This window comes from Nannospalax galili, unplaced genomic scaffold (assembly GCF_000622305.1).
Source record: "Nannospalax galili isolate Female #2095 unplaced genomic scaffold, S.galili_v1.0 scaffold39, whole genome shotgun sequence".
Lineage (NCBI taxonomy): Eukaryota > Metazoa > Chordata > Mammalia > Rodentia > Spalacidae > Nannospalax > Nannospalax galili.
Window position 1 is genome coordinate 7,500,641 of NW_008346683.1, and position 20,373 is coordinate 7,521,013.

Genomic DNA, 20,373 nt, shown 5'->3' on the forward strand with positions numbered 1-20,373 from the left:
CCCCAGGGCGCGCGCTCGGGCCCCGTTGCGGGGTCGGGGCCGCCGGGGCACCTGCGTGCGGAGGCGGCGGGGCCCCAGCGAGCCCGGAGCCGCCCCGCGGCCCGCTCTGCAAGTAGAGCATGCAGCCATCTGGCGGCTTGCGGTCCCCGGAGCGGCCCCGAAGGTGGGAACCCAGGGAGCCTTCCAGATGGCACCGACGGTCTCAGTCATCCGTGGTGGGTGGCGGGAGGGTGCGCGGGGCCTTCGGGAGTCTGCGAGAACAAAGAATTACCGAGCACCCACACATCGCCCTCCGAGTCCACCCAGACGCTTTAGGCCAGGTTAGGTAGCAAGCGACCTTTGAAAAATGGCATCCTACTAATGAATTCTCGCGGGCCCTAGTTCGCTATCGCTGGGGTGGCTTCAGCTCTCAGTAGGGAGACACATATCGGATCTCAGTATCGGCCACATAAAATGATGGATTCTACTGGTCAGTAGGAGTGGCATTAACAAATAGGAGCTTTGTGGGTAAAGTATTGAAAGTTTAAGCTGAATTCCTTTAAAAGGCAGCTATCTGCCCTGCTCTTGTAGCTTAATTTAAGGGCGCTATCGATGCAAAAGCTCGTTGTTGATGCCAAAGACTGGAGGTTGGAGGAAGGGACTGCTGCTTTTCTTGGATACAAATTTGCATTTCTTCAAACATTAAGCAGATGTATGCATTCCCTTGAGCTATTACATACATTATAACCTGCCCTTAGGCAAATTCATTCCATGTGAGATGGTACAATGTTTTTATTTTTAATAAAATAATGGACTAAACATATACTCAGCCAACTATTTGGATGACTGGTGTGAGTATGGCTCTCACCACCTTCCCTCATTCTAAGTAAGATACATAAACATACATAGCTCCTGTGTTGTAAGTGTTCAAGTCACTTTTTTTTGGTAGCTACAAGAGCAGTTTTGGATTTAGAAAGAACATTTTGGTACACAAAATTAATAAAGATACTAGAAATTGCTTTTTGAGATAATAGTGGGCAGTCTTTGCTGCCTGGTCCCTTCAACAACATTTTAAATGCAGCTCAGCGACCACAGTTTTTTCTGCTACTTACTAGATTTCATGCTTGAAAGCAAGTCAGTATTCCTCCTCCCTTTAAAGTGAACACTGAAGGTCTGTTTTTGTTTTGGCAGTTCCCACCCCTGTTTAATTGTCTCATTTTGAAAAAGAAAAGAGGAAATAGGAAGGTGGTAGTATTGTAATTGCTACTGGTTTATTCTGCTAGTTATGTCTTTCAGTGGGATTGAAGGGCTGTTCAGAGGCAATTTTAGTTCAAAATGTTTGTGCTTCAAAATTATAAGGGCCTTGTGGGTTTTTTGTTTGTTTCATTATGTTTTCTGGGTAGCATTCATCTTTTTTCCAGTATAGTGTCAGATAATTTAAATGTATTATAGTATGGCATTAAATTTTTCTTTTCTTTTGAGGTTTAAGATGGCTACATTTCTGAAACATTAAGGAAGCCATCCTCAAAAAATTAAGTTGATGCTGGACTTGGTGGCACATACCATTAGTCTCAGGTCTCTGGAGGCAGAGGCAGATTGATCTCTGTGAGATCAGGGCCAGCCTGGTCTACATAGTTCCTGGGAAGACAGGAGACACTGTCTCAAAAAAAAAAAAAAAAAAAAAAAAAGGTTGAAAAGTGGAGTGTGTGTGTCCTTGGTGTTAATAGTTCATGAAATTTAGATGTGTGGTTTTTAGGCTCTTGCATAATATGTAATTTGGTCACTATTTGGAGTATTGTGATGAGTATGATGAAAACAAATTCGGAATTATGTTAGAAAAACCTTTTCCCCCTTTTGTGCGGAATTAACTTTTTTTAAAGTTCTCTGAAATAAACCCTCCAGTTCAGCATTTATTGGGTGCCTATTTTATAGCCTGTGTTAAGTATAGTAGGCAAAATTTCTTGTGTCTTTTTAAGTTTTGCTAGATAGAAAGCTTATAAGCTATACATTTTTACTACTAATAGATGTTTCACTTTTAGGTTGAAATTGGGCAAGGATCCCACATCTTTTTAGACAGGTATTCAAGAGCCCGGCTGATAGAAAGTTCTGGCAGTATTTCATGACAGTAAGTACATTTACCATTTTGGTTGTTAATTCCACATGAAATTAAAGTATAGCTGATATATTGGAGAGGGTTGATAAATGAATCAAGTGGTTCCCATTGAGACAGTGGTAAAGAGCCTCCCATCCTGTTCAGGGATGTCTGGTACGATGGCAGGGCTTGAATGAACTGAGCTTGGTAGTTGTGTGGAAAATGCACAGGTGGAAAGAAGAGGGTGTGGTTGACCTGGAAATGCCTGGAGGGAGCCTGTAGGCCTGAATAGCCTACTTGCTGGTAGAATTGAGCTATGTAAAAGGTGTCACCCAAAGCAAAAGCTCAGGGTGAGTCACTTAGGCTTGAAGTTAGGCACATTGTGAGGTCAGGATGGGGATTTCACTGGATAATGTAGTTAAGAACTGTTGTCTGAGTCTACATAGCAAGTTCCATGCTAGCTGGAGCTACAGGGGTGTCTGTTTCAAAAAAAAAAAAAAAAAAAAAAAAAAAACAAACCTATCACCTGGCCTGCATGTTATTGAGTTCTGGCTCAGCTACTGTTCTGTGACCTTGGGCATGAGTCACAGTTGCCTCATCTAAAATGACAGACCTGCATTTGGTGATTTCCCCCAGGCACATTCTAGCACTAAGATTTTTATTAATTAGGTTAAGTGGAGACTCTGTTCTTGTAAAGCTATGAAAAAGAGGTACAGATTCAATGCAGGAGACCTTTATGGGCTCAAGAGCTGTAGGAGCAGTTGTAGTGAGTTTTAGTCTTTAGATGGTATGCTAGGGTGGGCTGGGTAGTGATCCCTCGAAATAGCAAAGGGGGGCCAGATCCAGATCTTTTCAGATCAGCAATGAACTAGAGCTTGAGGGAGAGAGAAGAACCGAAGATGACCTTGGTATTGTCAACCTGGAGGAATAGAGGTGGTGCCCTCAGAACTGCCAGGATAGGGGAAATGAGTTCCATGTCCCGTGTCCTCTAAGTTTTGGTTGATGGTTGCTTATATGGCAGGCAAAGCAGTGAGAGTATATTAAACGTTTATGAGATCTTGTATGTAATGAGTTCATTAACAGAGGGAAGAGAAAACAACTTTGGATTGAAACTATTAGGAGAGGTGGGAATACAGTGAACTCCAGAGGAAGATTGCTTTGGAAGGCTGGGAAGAAGAGGATTCCGGGTACAGATGTGGGCCAGTTGGAGACCCACACAGCAAAGGCCAGTCAAGTCTGATGAAGACAAGCAGCTTCCCAGAGTGGTTTCAGTGGCGTGTTAGAAAGCACACATTAGGGAGTTTGAGTGGGAATAAAGAGGTGTGCAAGAACTGTGTCACAGCAAGAGTAAGACACAGACTGGGGAGTAGGGAAAAGTGAATGTTTACATGTGCTTGTGCTGTGTCTGTATGAGAATACTTGGTGTTAAGGGAGAGCAAGAAAGCTGGCAGGCAGCACTGAAAATAATTTGAGATAAGGAATCCTGATACTATTTCTTAGCCTTAAAAAATAGATAAAAGAGCAGGTAAAGGGTAGGTGTATGGATAAGAAAAAAATTCTGTAACTGGGAAGAACCAGACTGAATTTGAAGAAACAATAATTACACCAGGTTACATTTGTGGAGCACTTACTCGGTGTCATGACCTTTGCTAGGTGCATTTTATTCAGTAACTTGTCATAGCAGCTCCGTAATCTTTAACTTGGAGGATGGAAAGTAAACTGCCAACAGACACTGCTAGAAGACAGGAGCTGAGCCTCCAACCCACACAAGCTGACCCAAGAGCTAGCACCAGAGCCCATAATCCAGAATGCAGCTATGAGCCATGTTACACGTGTTGTTATTCTGGATTGTGAAGCAGCTTAAATGCTTCCAATATATAGTCAGTAGATTACAAGGAGCTCATGAACAATGAGGCCTAAGCTCTACAGGGAAAACTGCCAGGAGTGTGTCTAAAGTTCTTGCCATCTGGCAAGGCATGGTGGCGCATGCCTTTAATCCCAGCACTTGGGAGGCAGAGGCAGGCAGATCTCTGTGGGTTTGAAGCCTGGTCTACATAGTGAGTTCCAGTCCAGCTGGAGCTACAAGGGAGACCCTGTCTCAAAAAGACTTTTTTAAAAAGTTCTTGCTATCTGAGGATCTAGGTTTTGGTCGGTCCCATTTACTCTGTCACCCTGGGTAAGCCAGCACCCTCATCTGCCTTGGTTTTCTTATTTTATTATTACATTTACTTTGTGTATATATGCACACATGCGCTCGTGTGTCATGGCATGCACGTGGAGGTCAGAGAGCAGCTTGTGGGAATGGGTTCTCTCCTTCCTTCATGTGAGTTCCGGGGTTTGAACTTAGGTTGTCAGATTTGGTAGCAAGCATCTTTACCCACTGAACCATCTTGGCAGCCCCTACTTCGGTTTCTTAAGCTGCTGTATAGAGCCATGAACATCTCATGACATATTTAGAATGTGTTCTGTAATTGTAAGTACACTGTTTACTGGACTTGTGCACTTACTATACTAACATTATTAGAATGACTTAGGTACTGTTACATCAAAAAATGGAATAGCAGGGCATAGTGGCATGGGCCCTTAGTCCCAGAACTCAGGAGGCAGAGGCAGGCAGATATCTGTGAGATCAAGGCCAGCCTGGTTTACATAGCTAGTTTCAGGCTAGCTGGGGCCTCAGGGAGACCCTGTCTCAAAAAATCAAAAATAAATATTGTCTAACTGTTTAATTTACATAATACTTAAAGAACAATACCATTCAACTAAATCATTAGTATAATCATTGAAATGAATTTAATGAGATTAATTTGCTCTGTATCCGTTCCCTTGGATGTGATGATTCGTCGTCTTACCCCTCCTGTCCCTAGCTGCATGCTCTTTGTTGTTGCCTGGACAAAGTCCAATAATTTCGCTTCTCTGCTCCTACACCAGGCCTAGAAGTGTCACAGCTGGACACATAGTACCGATGTAAATTCATGGTCACTGCCAACCAGGACCCATGTTAAGTGACACTCCTGTTCCTGCTTTTTACCACTCTGCAATGACAGCCATGTGTCTCTTTAAGCTCTTCTGCAACCAGGCACCAAGTCCTGTTTTGCTTATAAAAAGCCATCTAGGGGGCTGGAGAGATGGCTCAGCAGTTAAGAGCACTGACTGCTCTTGCAGGGGACCCAGGTTCGGTTCCTAGCACCTAGATGGTGGCTGACAACCATTTGTAATTCCAGTTCCAGGGGATCCAACACCACCTTCTAACTTCATGGGCATTGTATGACATGGGTACACTTACATATGTGCAGACAATACACCCATACACATCAATATAATAATTTTTTTTTTTTAAAGCCATCTAGTCACTGTTTCTGTCAACATGGAGGGCTCTGCTCTGGCCCTGGAACAGATGTTAGGGAGTCCTCATCTCACTTCCTGTTCTGACAGCAGAGCTATAGACCCTGTAGTCTTTTGCCTCTAAGCTTGTTCCAATCCAGGCCATTTTCTCACTGGATATTTGGCCGGGCATGGTGGCTCACGCCTTTAATCCTAACACTCGGGAGGCAGAGGCAGGCAGATCTCTGTGGGTTTGAGGCCAGCCTGGTCTACATAGTGAGTTCCAGGACAGCTGGGGCTACAGAGAGACCATGTCTCAAAAAGACCCAAAAAAAAAAAAAAATCCCCCTTTGATTTGCTTTTGTCAAAGATACTGCTTAGCTTGTCCCAGTCCTGACTACCATATCTTGTGGTTTCTTCTGTCTGAGACATTGTTATGGCAGCCCCACCCTCCTTTTTTGGCCTGATTTGTATTCTTTCAGCCTCAGTTTAAATGCCATTTCTTAATATAGCCCCTCGACCCCTCAGGCTAGTGAACACCCGCTCCCCCCACCCCTTTTTTTGACATGGAGGATCCAACACCTTCTGACTTGCTGGGCACTGTGCAACATAGGTGCACTTACATACTTGCAGGTAATACACTCATATAAAAGGTAGCCCTGGCTGGCCTTGAACTCAGAGCTCTGCCTGCCTCTGCCTTCCATCCTAGGATTAAAGCTGTGCACCACCACGCCTGGCTAGCAAAGCCTTTTTTGAAATAAGGTCATAAGCATGTAGCAAAACTATTTTGTTTTTCTTAGCATTTGGCACTAGCATTTATTCGATTATTTCTCATTATTTAGTAGCTAAAGAAGACATTCATGGAGTATACCTATTATGTGGTGCTCAGTATGTACAGGTGTCATCTCCTATACAAAAGCCTAGTGAGGTTAAGTCATTCAACTTGCTCAAGGCCTCATGCCGTCATTCAACTTGCTCAAGGCCTCATGCCAGTAAGTAGCAGGGAATTCAAACTTGGTGATTTCTGCACGGTGGCCTAGAAAAGCCAATGGACTGTGCTCTCTACCTCTCACCCTGTCCCCCAGATTATGTAACACTTGTTTTTTTCTGCAGGATGAGGACAGAGACCTTATCTGTGTTATTGACTCCATGTGGCATGGACCAATAAGTACTAAGTACTCAGGAAAATATTTGTTGGCAGACCTGCAATCTACGTTCTCTTGTATAAAATTCTATAGAAAAACAAACTCACAGACCATACCTGTAACAAGATTTTTTGACTATTCTGTCTGTGTAGCACAAGAGCTAGCGTACTGTAGACTCAAGGCCAGGCTGTTTGCTGAAAAAATAGAGCTGGCACTGTTGACTTTAGACAAGTGAACATTAAATGTTTTTGGATTATGGAATAGGATGAATCACAAAATTCCAGCAGGGTAGGGAATATTGGGATTAAAGTCCAGGGTGGGATTTTAATAGTGGAAAGATAGAGGAGAAGAACAGAAGGTGGGAAACGACAGAAAAGCGAAAACTTGAAGAACCAAAGATGTACAATTAGGCAGAAGATGTGTGACTTCAGAGGGGGAGGATGTGAGCCCGTGTCTGGAGGGCTGTGTGCCAAGCAGTCTCAGCAGCTCTAATCTTTAATTCTAAGAGCTGTGAAAGCGCTTTCTTCATATTTAGAAGACAGGTTTAAAGAGCCAGTGCCAGCAATCCAAATGATAATCTCACTGCCAGTCCTAGTGTATGGTGAGACAGGCGGGTCCCTGGGCCTGCGTATATATATAAATACATATATTTATAATCTTGACTCTGGGTTGTACTTATAAGTTAATTCATCTCCCAGGTGCACTCAGTTCCTTGAATAGTCTCCTGTTTGCAAACTTTAAGTCTAGTACCCTATGGACATTTATTTAGCAAAGAATTTCTGTAATCCTTCCTAACCAGTAAAGATTTGTTTCCAGTTGTGGGTTCTGAAATACATCTTTTGGTCCTGTCGTCTTTACCTTGACTTTCCTTGGTCACTGTGAAAACAAGTCCACCCACAGCTATCCTAGCGGACCGTCTCTCTATGGCCAGTAGAGCCTTGTCATGCCCATGAAAGGCTACTCTCTTAGTTTCTCAGTGTCTTATGATCAAAGTAGCTTTTTATATTGGGGTGATGTTTCTCATTCATGTGTATTAGTGTAAGATGGGGAAAGCAGTAATGTTTCATTTTATATAGAAATGGACGGAGTGGGTGCTTACTTTCAAGGGAGGGTTAGTCCACTGATTCATTTACCTCTTGGAGGTCACTGAAGTCAGTAAAACAGTGTTTCCATAGCGACTGTTAAAGGGACCCCTGATTCTATAAATTACAGAAATGTGGGGAGATTGTCTGATCAAAATATATTTTGTGGGCTGGAGAGATGGCTCAGCGGTTAAGAACACTGGTTGTTTTTGCAGAAGACCCAGGTTCGAATCCCAGCACCCACATGGCAGCTAACAACTGTCTGTAACTCCAGTCCCAGGGGATCTGACAGCCTCTTCTGACCTCTGAGGGCATTGCATGACACAGGTGCACTTACCTACATGCAGGCAATACACACATACACATAAAAATAATAAATAAAATTTAAAAAAACACATTTTGTGAAATTCTCAAAAAAATAATATTTATATTTTATCATTTTTTCATTTTGTTTGTGTTTTATTTTGTTTTATTTTTTAAGAGAGGGTCTCCCTGTAGTCCCAGTAGGCCTGGAACTCACTATGTAGACTAGCATCTGCCTGCTTCTGCCTCCCAGTTACTAGAATTAAAGGTGTGAGACACCACACCCACCCAGAAATTTAAAAAAAAAATTTTAATTACAGAAATCTATCTTTGTCTGTAATTGAATTAGACATCAAAATCAATAGATGCATGAAAGAAATGCCAAGTTGAAAGCTTGGAAACTAGCCCAGTGTTAGCTAAGCGCCCACAGAAGGGGGAGATGTGTATCATAGGAGTGAAGCACTGTGTTCAAAGTGCTTACTGTGTGCTAGGCCTGGGTCTTAAACTCTGACCATCAAGCGTCTCTTCTTTCTCTGGCCTGAAAGTTGTATCAGTTGCACTTCATCCTTATGATACTTTTCATTTAGACAATGCGTTTTAAATCTACACACAGATAGGCTAGTCTTTTATTATTTTGAGCAGTAGGATTTGCAAAGCTTTAAAAAGCCTTCCTGGATCTGCTGCTGATGAGATGGAGTCTGCTCAGGGCTTATGGCTCACACTTCCCCAGATTGCCCCTCTTGGCATTCTTCCAGCTCTAAATAGAATTAAGCAGATTAAAAAAAAAAGTTGGGTGAGTTGATGAAGTGCTTGCCACCAAGCAGAAGGACCTGAATCGCACACCAGGACCCACATGAAAAAACCAGGTGTGGTGTGCTCTTGGAATCCCAGGGCTGGGGAGGCAGAGACAGGTGGATCACTGGGCCTGCTGGTCAGTCAGCCTAGCCTACCTGGTGAGTTCCAGGCCAGTGAGAGACTTGTCTCCTTAAACAAGGGATCTGGCTCCTGAAGAACTGTACCTGAGGTTGACCTCTGGGTTCCACGTGCACAAAGTCTTTGTGAGGCTCATTCTTGGCTGAAGTTTTAAGTTTCCTATCTATTTAGGCCTGCAAGATACAACCTTCTTTAAAGAATCAAAAAGTTTGAGGAGCTAGGGGCAGAGAAAAATGCTTTTAACCAAAATTAGAGGTGATGAGTTTATTCAAAATGTGGGGGTAAAATTTAACAAGGCACCATATACCTGTAATTCTAGAATTCAGAAGGTGAAGGCAGGAGAATTGCCAGTTCAGTCTGGGCTGCATAATGCAATCCTGTCCAAAAATAATGTGGGTGAATTTGGCAGCTAACAGCTGCTCATAACTCTAGTTCCAGGGGATCCGAAGCCCTCTTCTGAGCATTGCACAACATGGGTTGCCCTTACATACATGCAGGCAATACATTCATGCACATCAAACAAAAATAATTTTTAAATGTGGGTGGATTTCCGTGGCATAGGTGTAGAACTGTAGGGGTAGACATGTCTCCTCCCCAAATTCAGAGGCCACAAAGGAGGTGTGCAGCAGGGACAGATTGGTCTGAGTGTGGAAGCTGAGACTGGTGGGCTAGCTGGCTTCTGGAGTCTACTGTACCAGTTTGATTGGTGTTCAGGGATAAATGGGGTTGTAAGTTAAGGGTGATTGTACTGTATGTGAAGATTATGTAGTTAAAAAGCAAGGGCATGGACTTTAGATTCATTTCCTTGCTTTTTCCCCCTGTTGATCTTAACGCTTATTACATATAGAAGATGAATAGGAATCTTGAATAGTTCACAAATTATTGAAGGTTCCAAGTCAAGAAATATGTAACAGCTGGGCATGGTGGCCCACCCCTCAACACTCGGTTCTCTGTGAGATGGAGGCCAGCCTGGTCTGCATAGTGAGTTCCAGGCCAGCTGGAGCTATAGGGAGACCCTGTCTCAAAATAAACAAAAACAGAAATATAGAAGCTTAAAGTATGAAAACTATAACTGGCCCATCCTGTGAGAGGCTATGCACTGACTCTTGTTTCCTAGGAGAACCTGTTCGGAGGAGCACTGACAGGCTTTCTTTCCTCTTAGATGGATGGTGACAGTTCTACGACAGATGCTTCTCAGCTAGGGATTTCCGCAGACTACATTGGAGGAAGTCATTATGTTATCCAGCCCCATGATGGTAAGACATCCACCGCTCAAGCAGACACACACTAGGTTACTGGTGTCCAAATAGGAAAATCAGCAATTGCATGTCATAGTTCATTGAAAATCCAAATGGGAGCCTGGCCCAGGGGCACAAACCTGTAATCCCAGGTATTTGTGAGGCTAAGGCAGGAGGAGGATTGCAAGTTCAGGTCCAGCTTGGGCAAAGTAAAAGAAAAAACTAAAAGAAAAATCACTGGGAAATACAGCTCAGTGGTAGATGTGCAAGACCCTAGAGCCAGTCCCTCCTCTTCCCAAAGCAAACAATGCAAGAAGGTATATCGTACTATTTTTATTAAAAATAGTCCAGAAAAGTAGTGAGTCCTAGAAGAGTTCTCTAAAAGTAGGCTTTTCTAAAAAATTAGTTTCTTTTAAAATTTATCACTAATTTCCAATTTAACCATTAAAAAGAGAAATCCTTATTTAATTGATATAATAAATAAAATAGTTCTTTTAAGGGTAAGTTAAATTGCTACCTACTCTAGTGTTTATGTACAAGCTTATTTTTGTTTTTCATTCGGTACAATATGTCAACTGTTAGAGTAGAAATTTGTTAACTGCTTTTGTGGCATTTCAATTTTTAAAATTAAAAGTTAAGATACAGTTTTTAAGAGTTGTGAAGGAATTAGTTTCTGGATCCTATATTATCTAGCTGGGTCAGTAATAGTCAAGTCTAACTTTTCATAGAATCTTTAACTTTTTATAGAATTTAATATAAATTTTATATTAACAAGTCTGTAAGTGCTGGGAGTTTTACATATATATACTTTACATATATATCTATGTAAACTTGGCTTTAGATAAACTTACACCCTCTTAGACTAGCAGTATTTAGGAGGCATAGGTTACAGACTGAGTTCATAGCTCAGTCAGGCAGTGAACAGGTATCTGCTCTGCCCCTCCTGGGGATTAACCCAGGACCTCATGCATGTTAGTCAAGCTCTCTGCCACTGAGTTACATTCCCCAGTGATGAGCACCTGCTCTGTAGAACCAAGTCCCAGGACACACAAAGCTAATTGCTGGCATCAAGGAGAAAATGAAAAGTCAAAAGAACTAGAAAATACTTGAGAAACAGCAGAGAGAAGTGGCTGTGGAATCGTGTGGAAGGCAGGGTGTGTTGGAATGTCATAAGGTGAGACGAGCTTTCTGAAGAAAGGATGGTGGGATTTCAGTTGGCAGAGTGAAGACAAGAATTCTAGGCACTGGGTTTGAAAAGAACAGGTCAGTTAGTTCTAGCCCTGGAAAATGAGAAAAACTGGTATCTTAATCCCTGATGAACATGAGGAGACAAGCCATAGTGGTTCTTGTAGATTGTTTCAGATAGTCTTTTCAGTTTTGAGGTAAAAATTATGAAAAGCTTTAAACTTAATTCTTTTAAGATATATTTATTCTTTATTTATGTGTATGTACCTGCGTGAGTTTCTGTGGACCATGTGTGTGCAGGTGCCCATGGAGGCCAGAGGGTGTTGGATCCCCTGGAACTGGAATTACAGGCGGTTGTGAACTGCCTGATGTGGGTGCTGGGAACCGAACCCTGGTCCTCTGTAAGGGCATTAAGTGCTCTTAACCACTGAGCCATCTCTCTAGCCCCTAAACCTAATTCTTAAAAAACTTTCTTTAGATACTGAGGACAGCATGAATGATCATGAAGATACAAATGGTTCAAAAGAAAGTTTCAGAGAACAAGATATTTATCTTCCAATTGCAAATGTGGCTAGGATAATGAAAAATGCCATACCTCAAACAGGAAAGGTAATGTAGAGGAGAAATTTATCTGGTTTTTCTTTTGCAGGGGGAGGGAGAGGGAATGTAAACTTGTCTAAGACCACATGTATACAGAGTTCCATCAATAGTTAGCTATTGATTTCATTCCTTCAGCCTTTTAGCAAATCAAATACTTATCTCTGGTTGCTTGGTCACTGGACAGTGCTCCGTTACCAGTGCTCTCACTTCCTGTGTGCTCTCTTTACATCTCTGATGCTCGGCAAAGTTACGTCATGTTGGACTGAGAGAAGAATAATATGACTTGCAAAAACCCTTGGCATTTGAAAATAGCTATTATTCTTAAACACATAGAACGTACATTTCAACTGGTGTGATTTTTTTTTTTTTTTTAAGTAGCTTTTCACCTTCTTTTACAAAACATTCCTGAGTCATGTATGGTGGTGGTCCATGCTTCTTTTATTTTGAGCATTTGTGAGGCTGAGGCAGGAGAATTGCCACCATTTCAAGGGCTACATAGAGAATTCCACACCAGCCTTGGCTATATAAGTAAGACCCTGTGTCAAAAGACAGACCTCAGTACTTATCACTTGGCCTGAGGTAAAATTCATACTTTATTTACTGTTTTATGTTACATAGTAACTTTTTCTAACATTTTTATAAAAGGGGTTTTTTTTTTTTGTTTTTTTTGAGACAGGGTCTCCCTGTAGCCCCAGCTGTCCTGGAACTCACTATGTAGACCATGCTGGCCTTGAACTCACAGAGATCTGCTTGCCTCTGCCTCCCGAGTGCTGGGATTAAAGGCATGCGCCACCACGCCCGGCCCAAAAGTTCTTTTGAAAGTAATAAAGCTTATAAATAAATAAATATACTACTAATACGTAACTAACCCTGTAAGATCCAGTCTGAGAAAGGTCCTCCTTATGTGTTAGGGGAAAAATGTATAGCTGTTAACTATTGCTTTTAAATAGCTTAGGCCTGCCCTGTTTAGTCCAAAACTGTAACCAATGTGGCTGCTAAACACCTGGAATTGAGATGTACTGTGGCTAGATAACCCACAGATTTTAGAGACTTCGTGTGATGAACAAGATTGAAAATGTCTCATCTTAGAATTACATGCCAGGCATAGTGGCACATGGCTTTAATCCCAGCACTCAGGAAGCAGAGATCGGCACATCTCTGTGAGTTCCAGTCCAGCCAGAGCTACACAGTGAGACCCTGTCTCAAAAAAGAAAAAAAAGAAAGAGTGATTACACGTTTCATTAGTAGCAATTTGTATATATACTGGTTAACATGGCTACCAGAAAATACAGTTACACGTGGGCTGCCTTACATTACTAATGCTTGACTGTTTGTGCCCTTCTCATTTGCTTTCTCCAGCATGTAGAACAGACCTGGAGGTAAATGACAGTACTTTCACTACATTGACCTATATCTATATGAGAACAGTTTGCTCAGGTTGGTTCTCTTCTAACATGTGTGTCCTGGGGATCAAATTCAGGTCCTTAGGCTTGGTGGTAAGCACCTTTACCTAATGAGCCATCTGGCCAGCCCCAGTGACAGTATTTCTCAGGAAGGAATTTGGGTGTCATTGTTGTTAAAAGTGGCTCTGGAATTGTAGGATTGATCTGTTTTGGTTTTGTTAGACGCCAGGCCTTTAAGAATTGTTTTACTGTGATGTGGAAGGTATGTACTGTTTTAGGCAATAAGCTCAGAACCCATACTTGACATTTTATAGCCTCAGTAGTAAAAAATGATATGTTGATATTTCATTCCTTTCTAAGTCTTCCATGAATTTCATTGTTGAGGGTTTGGGGGGAGCAGGGATATTTTCTGTGCCCTTATTCATGGAAATGTTAAGAGACGTGCTCCCTAAGTCTACAGCTCACTGTGCTCAGTTGCAGGTGCACTGGCACCCAGTCAGGGTTCTCATCTGTCTGGAGTGGTAGAGCTGCTCAGTAGTGGCTTCTGTCTGTGTCTGTTCTGTTTGCTGGGAAGAGTTGCAGAAGCTTCTCTCACTTTTATTTACATTTTTATTCTGTTTATTCTGACTCTAGGCATTGGTGTTTTGACAGCACACTCTGCTGTTCCCAGCATATGTTCAAGGTCATCCGTCATCCGGGCTGGCCATGTGGCTCAGGAGCTTGCCTCGCATGCACAAAGCCCTGGGTTTGATCCCCACTACCACATGAAACCAGGCGTGGGGTGAACACTTAACAATCCTAGCACTCGAGAGGTGGAGGCAGGAAGGTCAGAAGTTTGGGTCATTCTGACTACGTAGAGTTTAAGCCCCGCCTGGGATGCATGAGACCCTTCTAGAAAGAAAGAGAATATCTGTCCTGAGGAGGAGCGTGCTTCTGCATAGCCTTTTGTTCTTCCAGATGTTAGGAAGGTAATACTTAATTTCCTACAAGTTTACCAGTGATTTTTTTCTTCTTCAGATTGCAAAAGATGCCAAAGAATGTGTTCAGGAATGTGTGAGTGAGTTCATAAGCTTTATAACATCTGAAGCAAGCGAGAGATGCCACCAGGAAAAGCGGAAGACGATCAACGGAGAGGATATTCTGTTTGCTATGTCTACTCTGGGCTTTGACAGTTATGTGGAACCTTTGAAACTCTACCTTCAGAAGTTCAGAGAGGTTAGTAACGTCTGGTGCATTGTGCTGTTAGGAAAATGAGATTCTCCTTCATACTTTAAACATGTCAAAATGCTTTTGTAGCGAATTATGTAACATTTCTCAGAGTGGTTAACCTGTTACATTATAGAACTTGAATACCAAGCCTTTTCTCGTCTCTTTTTTTTTTGACATTTTCATTTTATTTATTTTTCATGTATTTTTTAAAAAATAATTTATTGAGAATTTCATGCATGCATATAAGGTCGTTTGATCAAATCCATGCCCATTCCCTCCCCTCCAACTCCTATCTCCCCATCACTTTTTTCTGATAACTTCATGTACTCTTTCTTCTTTTATTTACTTTTTATGGGGCTTTTGGCTACTCTAACATTCCCCCCTCTAAAGAGTAACCCTAAAGTCTTTTTCTTTTTTTTTTTTTGGTCTTTTTTGAGACAGGGTCTCCTTGTAGCCCCAGCTGTCCTGGAACACACTATGTAGACCAGGCTGGCCTTGAACTCACAAAGATCCACCTGTCTCTGCCTCCCAAGTGCTGGGATTAAAGGTGTGCACCACCACACCCGGCAACCCTAAAATCTTTTAAGGATTAGATATGAGTTCCCAAATACTTTCAACATTCTTGGCCTTTGGAACAGAGTATGTTGCTAAGAGGCCCAAGGATCATTCCATCCTCTGAAGGGGTTACCCAAATTGCCAATAGGGAATAGGGACGCCGACCGCTCTGGCTTCTTCCATGCTGAACAGGGACGCAGGATGAGGCAATTGGGGCACTCCTTCAGTGGGTCTATCTGAAAGACTCCCAAATTGCATAACTCTTATCACCACATGGAGGCAGATCTAGGCACTCTCTGGCAGTTCTCTGTGTTCTTGGTCCCTATGCCAGAGGGAGGCCAGAGCCCGGCACTCTCTGGCGTCTGCTGAGATCACAGCCGCTACACCAATCTTCTTTTCTCTTTATTACAAACTCCAGCGGTATGTGGTGATTAAAGGCATTCAGGCCACCTGAAAAGTAGAATGCCTTGACCTTGGGCAGAATGTCAGTTTGGGCTTTGGTGTCCTTATCTGTAAAGAGGGGCTTATGGCATGTGCATAGTAAAATTACTGAGAAGACTAGGTAAACAGTGGTCAGTGCTGCTGATGGTAATTTATAAGAGGCAGCATCACTAAGCTTGAAGCTCTTTAGATAATAAAAAGAGGATGTTACAACTATGTCCTGTTTGTGTGGGGGGGGGCGCACGTGTGTTCCCATGAATGTACACACATAGGCCAATGGTCAGTGTCAGTTCTCTTCCCTCTATCTGTCTGAACCTAAAGCTTACCAGCTGGACTGACTGGCCAGCAAGTCCTAGAAATCCGTCTTCTACCTCCCAGCACTGGAATTATAGGTGTGCATAGCTTTGCCCAGTTTTTACATGGGTGCTGGGGATTTGAACGCAGATCCTCATGTTTGCACAGCAGGCATCTTTAGTGTTAGAGTCCCTTTAAATTGGTAATGTCTGCATGGATTGATTATAAAGTAGGAAGAGAATGCATATATCCGCAGTAGTTTTCCAAATCTTTAATACCATGACACCTAGAGTAGGTGGAACCTTGTAAGTTTTTGGTTCAAACTGTAATTTGTATTTGAGAATTTTAAACTCTAAGCTTGCTGCTTCCCATTAGTTCCCACTTGCCCTGTGAAAGAGAGAGAGAGAGAGAGAGACAGAGAGAGACAGACAGACAGACACTTGGGCCATTTGTAGATTCATGAGCTGACTGTTGTGTAGAATTCTGTCATTCTGTCATCCCTTTGAGGTGCTGTGGAATTAGATTGATTTTTATTTGTAAATACTTTAGATTTTTTAGGTCATTACTAATAATGTTGTCTTGTAATGCTATAAAAAGTATTTTTCATATGTAACTTGCCAGAAGTGTTAAGAAAATACCGTATTATAGAAAGGTTTATGATAGAAATGTCCAGTTTTAGGCACTAAGTACACATTCTCATTTGGAAATTTGATTTGAATGCTTGTTCTTTGGTTTCTTCTGCAGGCCATGAAAGGAGAGAAGGGCATTGGTGGAGCTGTTTCAGCGACAGATGGACTGAGTGAAGAGCTTACCGAGGAGGCATTCAGTAAGCAGCAGTGGCTGGGAGTGTGGGTCGAGCTCCATGTCTGTGGCGGTAATTTTGGAGTCTCAGTGCTGAGTGTTTTGACAGCACTGATCTAAATGATTCTTACAAGTTTATACCCTGTATTTAAAGTCAATACAGGATTTTAACTTGGAAGACATGATCTTTTAAGTGATAGTCCCCAGTCATTTCTATAGCCACTAGCTTTGGATGAAGATTCACATGAGATAAGAATATTGAGAATTGGCCAGGCATGGTGGCATATGCCTTTAACCTCAGAGAGGGAAGCAGGCAGATCTCCCTGAGATCGACACCAGCCTGCTCTACATAATCAGTTCTAGGCCAACCTTGTGGCACATGCCTTTAATCCCAGAGACAGAGGCAGGCAGATCTCTGTGAGCTCAACGCCAGCCTGGTCTACATCAGTTCCAGGCCAGCTGGAGCTACAGGGAGACCCTGTCTCAAAAAAAATTATACCTTGTGATATAAATTCTTTGTATTTATTTTTATTTTATGTGTGAGTGTTATGCTTGCATGTGTGTAAGTGCACCTGTGTCATGTAGGACAGAAGAGGGCGTCGGTTCCCCTGGAACTAGAGTTAAAGATGGTTGTTAGCTGCCATGTGGGTGCTGGAATTCGAACCTAGGTCTTCAAGAATAGCCAGTGCTCTTAATGCTGAGCCATTTCTAGCCCCAATGATATAAATTCTTATGATTTAAATGAATACATTTCAGCACAAAAGTTCCTTTTCAGATTTTAAAAATCTTGTTATAGTGGTGAGATAAAAGGTCTATAGTGAATATATTTGTTACATAAATATTTAATGTCTGTTCTTCAATCACCTCACCTGTAAAATACATGCTGCTCAGTTGTGCGTTGCTTTCAGCGAAGCCTTGAGGAGAAGCCCAAGTCTGATCATGACTCACAAACCCAACCTTTCTGCATTTTACACATGGGAATTAGCTAAAGTACAGCGTAGAGATGTGAAAACACAGTAAATTGGAAAATACAATAGGAAAAATGTGCTTTTTAATTTGGGGGAACTTTTTTAAAATAGAAGAGTTGATGGTTTATGACTCCGTAGGATTACATTATGAATATCTGACCAGATTGTAATGAGACATTAATTTAATGACATGAAACCTCAAGGTTCAGGCCAAGAAAGTAGATGCAATTATTTCCTCTCTTTAACTTTTTTTTTCTTTTAGCTAACCAGTTACCGGCTGGCTTAATAACTGCAGATGGTCAACAACAAAATGTCATGGTTTACACAACATCCTATCAGCAGGTACTGTGCCATCTTTGAATTTTAGACAACTTGGTAAAAATGGATTATATTCAGTGATTTTTCTTACTTTATTACCCATAATTCCAACGTGTTATTGCTATTAAGAATCTGATAAGATAAAAATTCTTAAAAATTGTTTTGTCAAGTCAGGTATGGTAGTGCACACCTTTAATCTCAGCACTTGGGAGGCAGAGGTAGGAGAATCTCTGAGATAGAGGCCAGCCTGCTCCACATAGCGAGTTCCAGCTACAGGGAAACCCCGTCTCAAAAAAGCTTTTTGTGTTCCTATATATTTAGAATCCCTTAATGATAAAAGAGAACATGTACAGGGTATATATTTGCATAGAAAACTTCTAGGACGATGCTCAAATCCTTCACTGGCTCCTGTGAGTGGAGGGCCGCACGCTGACGTGACCCTTGATGGTGGGAGGTAGCTTACTTTCCTTACAGTCCATTACTTTATTCGGTGATTGTAATGTACCTGGTACTTATAAACATTAATATCTCACTCATTGAAAATGTGAATTTTTCAATCTTAGATTTCTGGTGTTCAGCAAATTCAGTTTTCATGATCTGATGAAACGGAATGGGGCTTATGGATAGCAAGAGTCTTTAGAGTCTGGAGCAGAGGCCCTGAAGGAGCGACTGAAGGAGGCCTCTTTGTACATTAAGTAGCTGTCATGTAGCTTCCTGGCGCTTGACTAATTGAGGTGTTAATTCTGACTTGAGAATCTTTTTCATGAATGATTTTAAAGAAAAGTTTGGATTTTAAAGGTATTAAAATATTTTTGTTTTGTACGAGAGTTTGTTGCTCTGTATGACGCCTGTATGCATTGTATATTGCAATTTATTACTGTCAGAGATTTGTAGACAGTTTCTTATTTTCATATTGAATCGTGTTACTTTTGTAATTCAAGTAAGCAGCTGGGTTAATTCATGATGTTTGCCCTTTTAATAAAATATAAGGGTAGAGTTCATTTTGAATGAAAGTTGCCTTTATTATAAATTTGAGTTTGTCTTGGCTATATACGATCTTGCATGATAACCTAGCTAGATTTTTAGCATTTACTGTATTTATTGAAATTAATTTTTTTGGTAAAACATTTATAGCTTAAGCAGCATTGTTTTTTTTAATATGTAGTTGAGTAATTAAGTTTGAATGCGGAAGCAAGTATTGTCTGCCCGATTAAGCCTGGTGCCCGTTCACAGTGTCCACACTGTTCATCGTGCCTGCTCATGTCTTGGTTACCTGAGTTATAAGTGTTGGAATTCGTTTCCGTTTACTGTAGTCCTAGTGCTCCTGGAACCATGTCCCTTGTTTGATACTTGGCTATTTTTCAGAGTGTATCTTCAGGTTTTACAGTACCCTCGTCCAGAAGAGAATTTTTTAGTCCAATGATAAATGTCCTCATTTAATTTTCTAACTGAAATGTCATATTTCCTATACTGTGGGAACTAAGAAACATTGGATGTGATTATGTTTCTGAGTTGTGATCAGACCTAGACCTCACCACAAGGCTTAGCTGGAAGCAACACACGACCTTCTGCACAAATGAGTGAACAAACAGGAAAGCAGTGAGGGCTGAAATGATGTGAAATAGGAGCCACCACCTTCTGGTCTGCTGTCCTGGTCTCTGCAATAAACTAACATTAGATAATGTGACTTTGTATAATTTAGTAGTGTGTGCTTGGGTTGTTCCTTTTTTATGTGAGGGTTATATTTTCTCATCTGTACTTTTTAGTGATAATTAACTTCATTGGGGGTGGGTGGTTGTTTTAGCACTGTCAAAAAATGGCTATTGTATAGTTTGCCTAGAAGGAAATTTGAAGATACCTGTAGGACTCTCAGAGGTACAAGGTAGAACAATTTTCCTGGAACAGGCTGAGCAGAAACATCTGCTTTGCCAGAGGAGCCTTCGGGAGCATTTATTCAGATGTTATAAATAACTCCCTCCTCTCCTGCCCCCCTTTTCAAAAATAATCTATATTATAGAAAATGCACATAGGAAGGAGAGGGTGGTTAAGCAAAATCAACAGTCATCCTACTATGTTGAAATAACAATGTTAATATTTTGATAAATATCATTTGTCCTTTTACTTTGCTAAATATGTATATTTTTATAAAAATGGTCTCATATTGTGCATACTGTTTGTAACCTGCTTTTTTCACTTAACAATATATTGTGAACATCTTTCCCGGGTCCTGCATGGTCTTCTGTATCATTTTACTGGTTTATATTCTGTTATATGACTGCATTATGATTTGTTTAATCATCTCTTGGATATTTTGACTACATCTTTTCACAGTTATAAACACTTCACAAACTCGTGTACATCAGGACTTTTCTTGAAATAAACTCTTAGAAGTAGAATTGCTGGGTTACCAAATCTGCAAGATGTGAAGGCCTTTGATACATATTGGGTTCACTCTTGAAATATGTCCTACCCAGCACTGTATCCTCACATCACTGATAACGTG

The 20,373-nt window shown here is 41.4% G+C and overlaps 1 protein-coding gene across 5 annotated transcripts in view; it reads left to right on the forward strand.

The window, feature by feature from the left end:
- Positions 1-20,227, forward strand: part of Nfyb (nuclear transcription factor Y subunit beta) — a 21,093-nt gene extending 866 nt beyond the window's left edge. Inside the window, exons 1-8 of one of the 5 annotated variants that reach the window (XM_029568342.1) lie at positions 22-163; positions 2,019-2,104; positions 9,976-10,114; positions 11,760-11,890; positions 14,302-14,499; positions 16,528-16,609; positions 17,815-17,894; positions 18,434-20,227. In XM_029568342.1, coding sequence (XP_029424202.1) covers positions 10,021-10,114; positions 11,760-11,890; positions 14,302-14,499; positions 16,528-16,609; positions 17,815-17,894; positions 18,434-18,466 — 618 coding nt within the window. In that variant the 5' untranslated portion in view covers positions 22-163; positions 2,019-2,104; positions 9,976-10,020 and the 3' untranslated portion in view covers positions 18,467-20,227. Of the gene's footprint in view, positions 1-21; positions 164-2,018; positions 2,105-9,975; positions 10,115-11,759; positions 11,891-14,301; positions 14,500-16,527; positions 16,610-17,814; positions 17,895-18,433 lie in introns of those variants that run through there. The other 4 variants (XM_008843148.3, XM_008843149.3, XM_008843147.3 and 1 more) reach the window with 4 other exon arrangements.
- Positions 20,228-20,373: the final 146 nt, after the last annotated feature.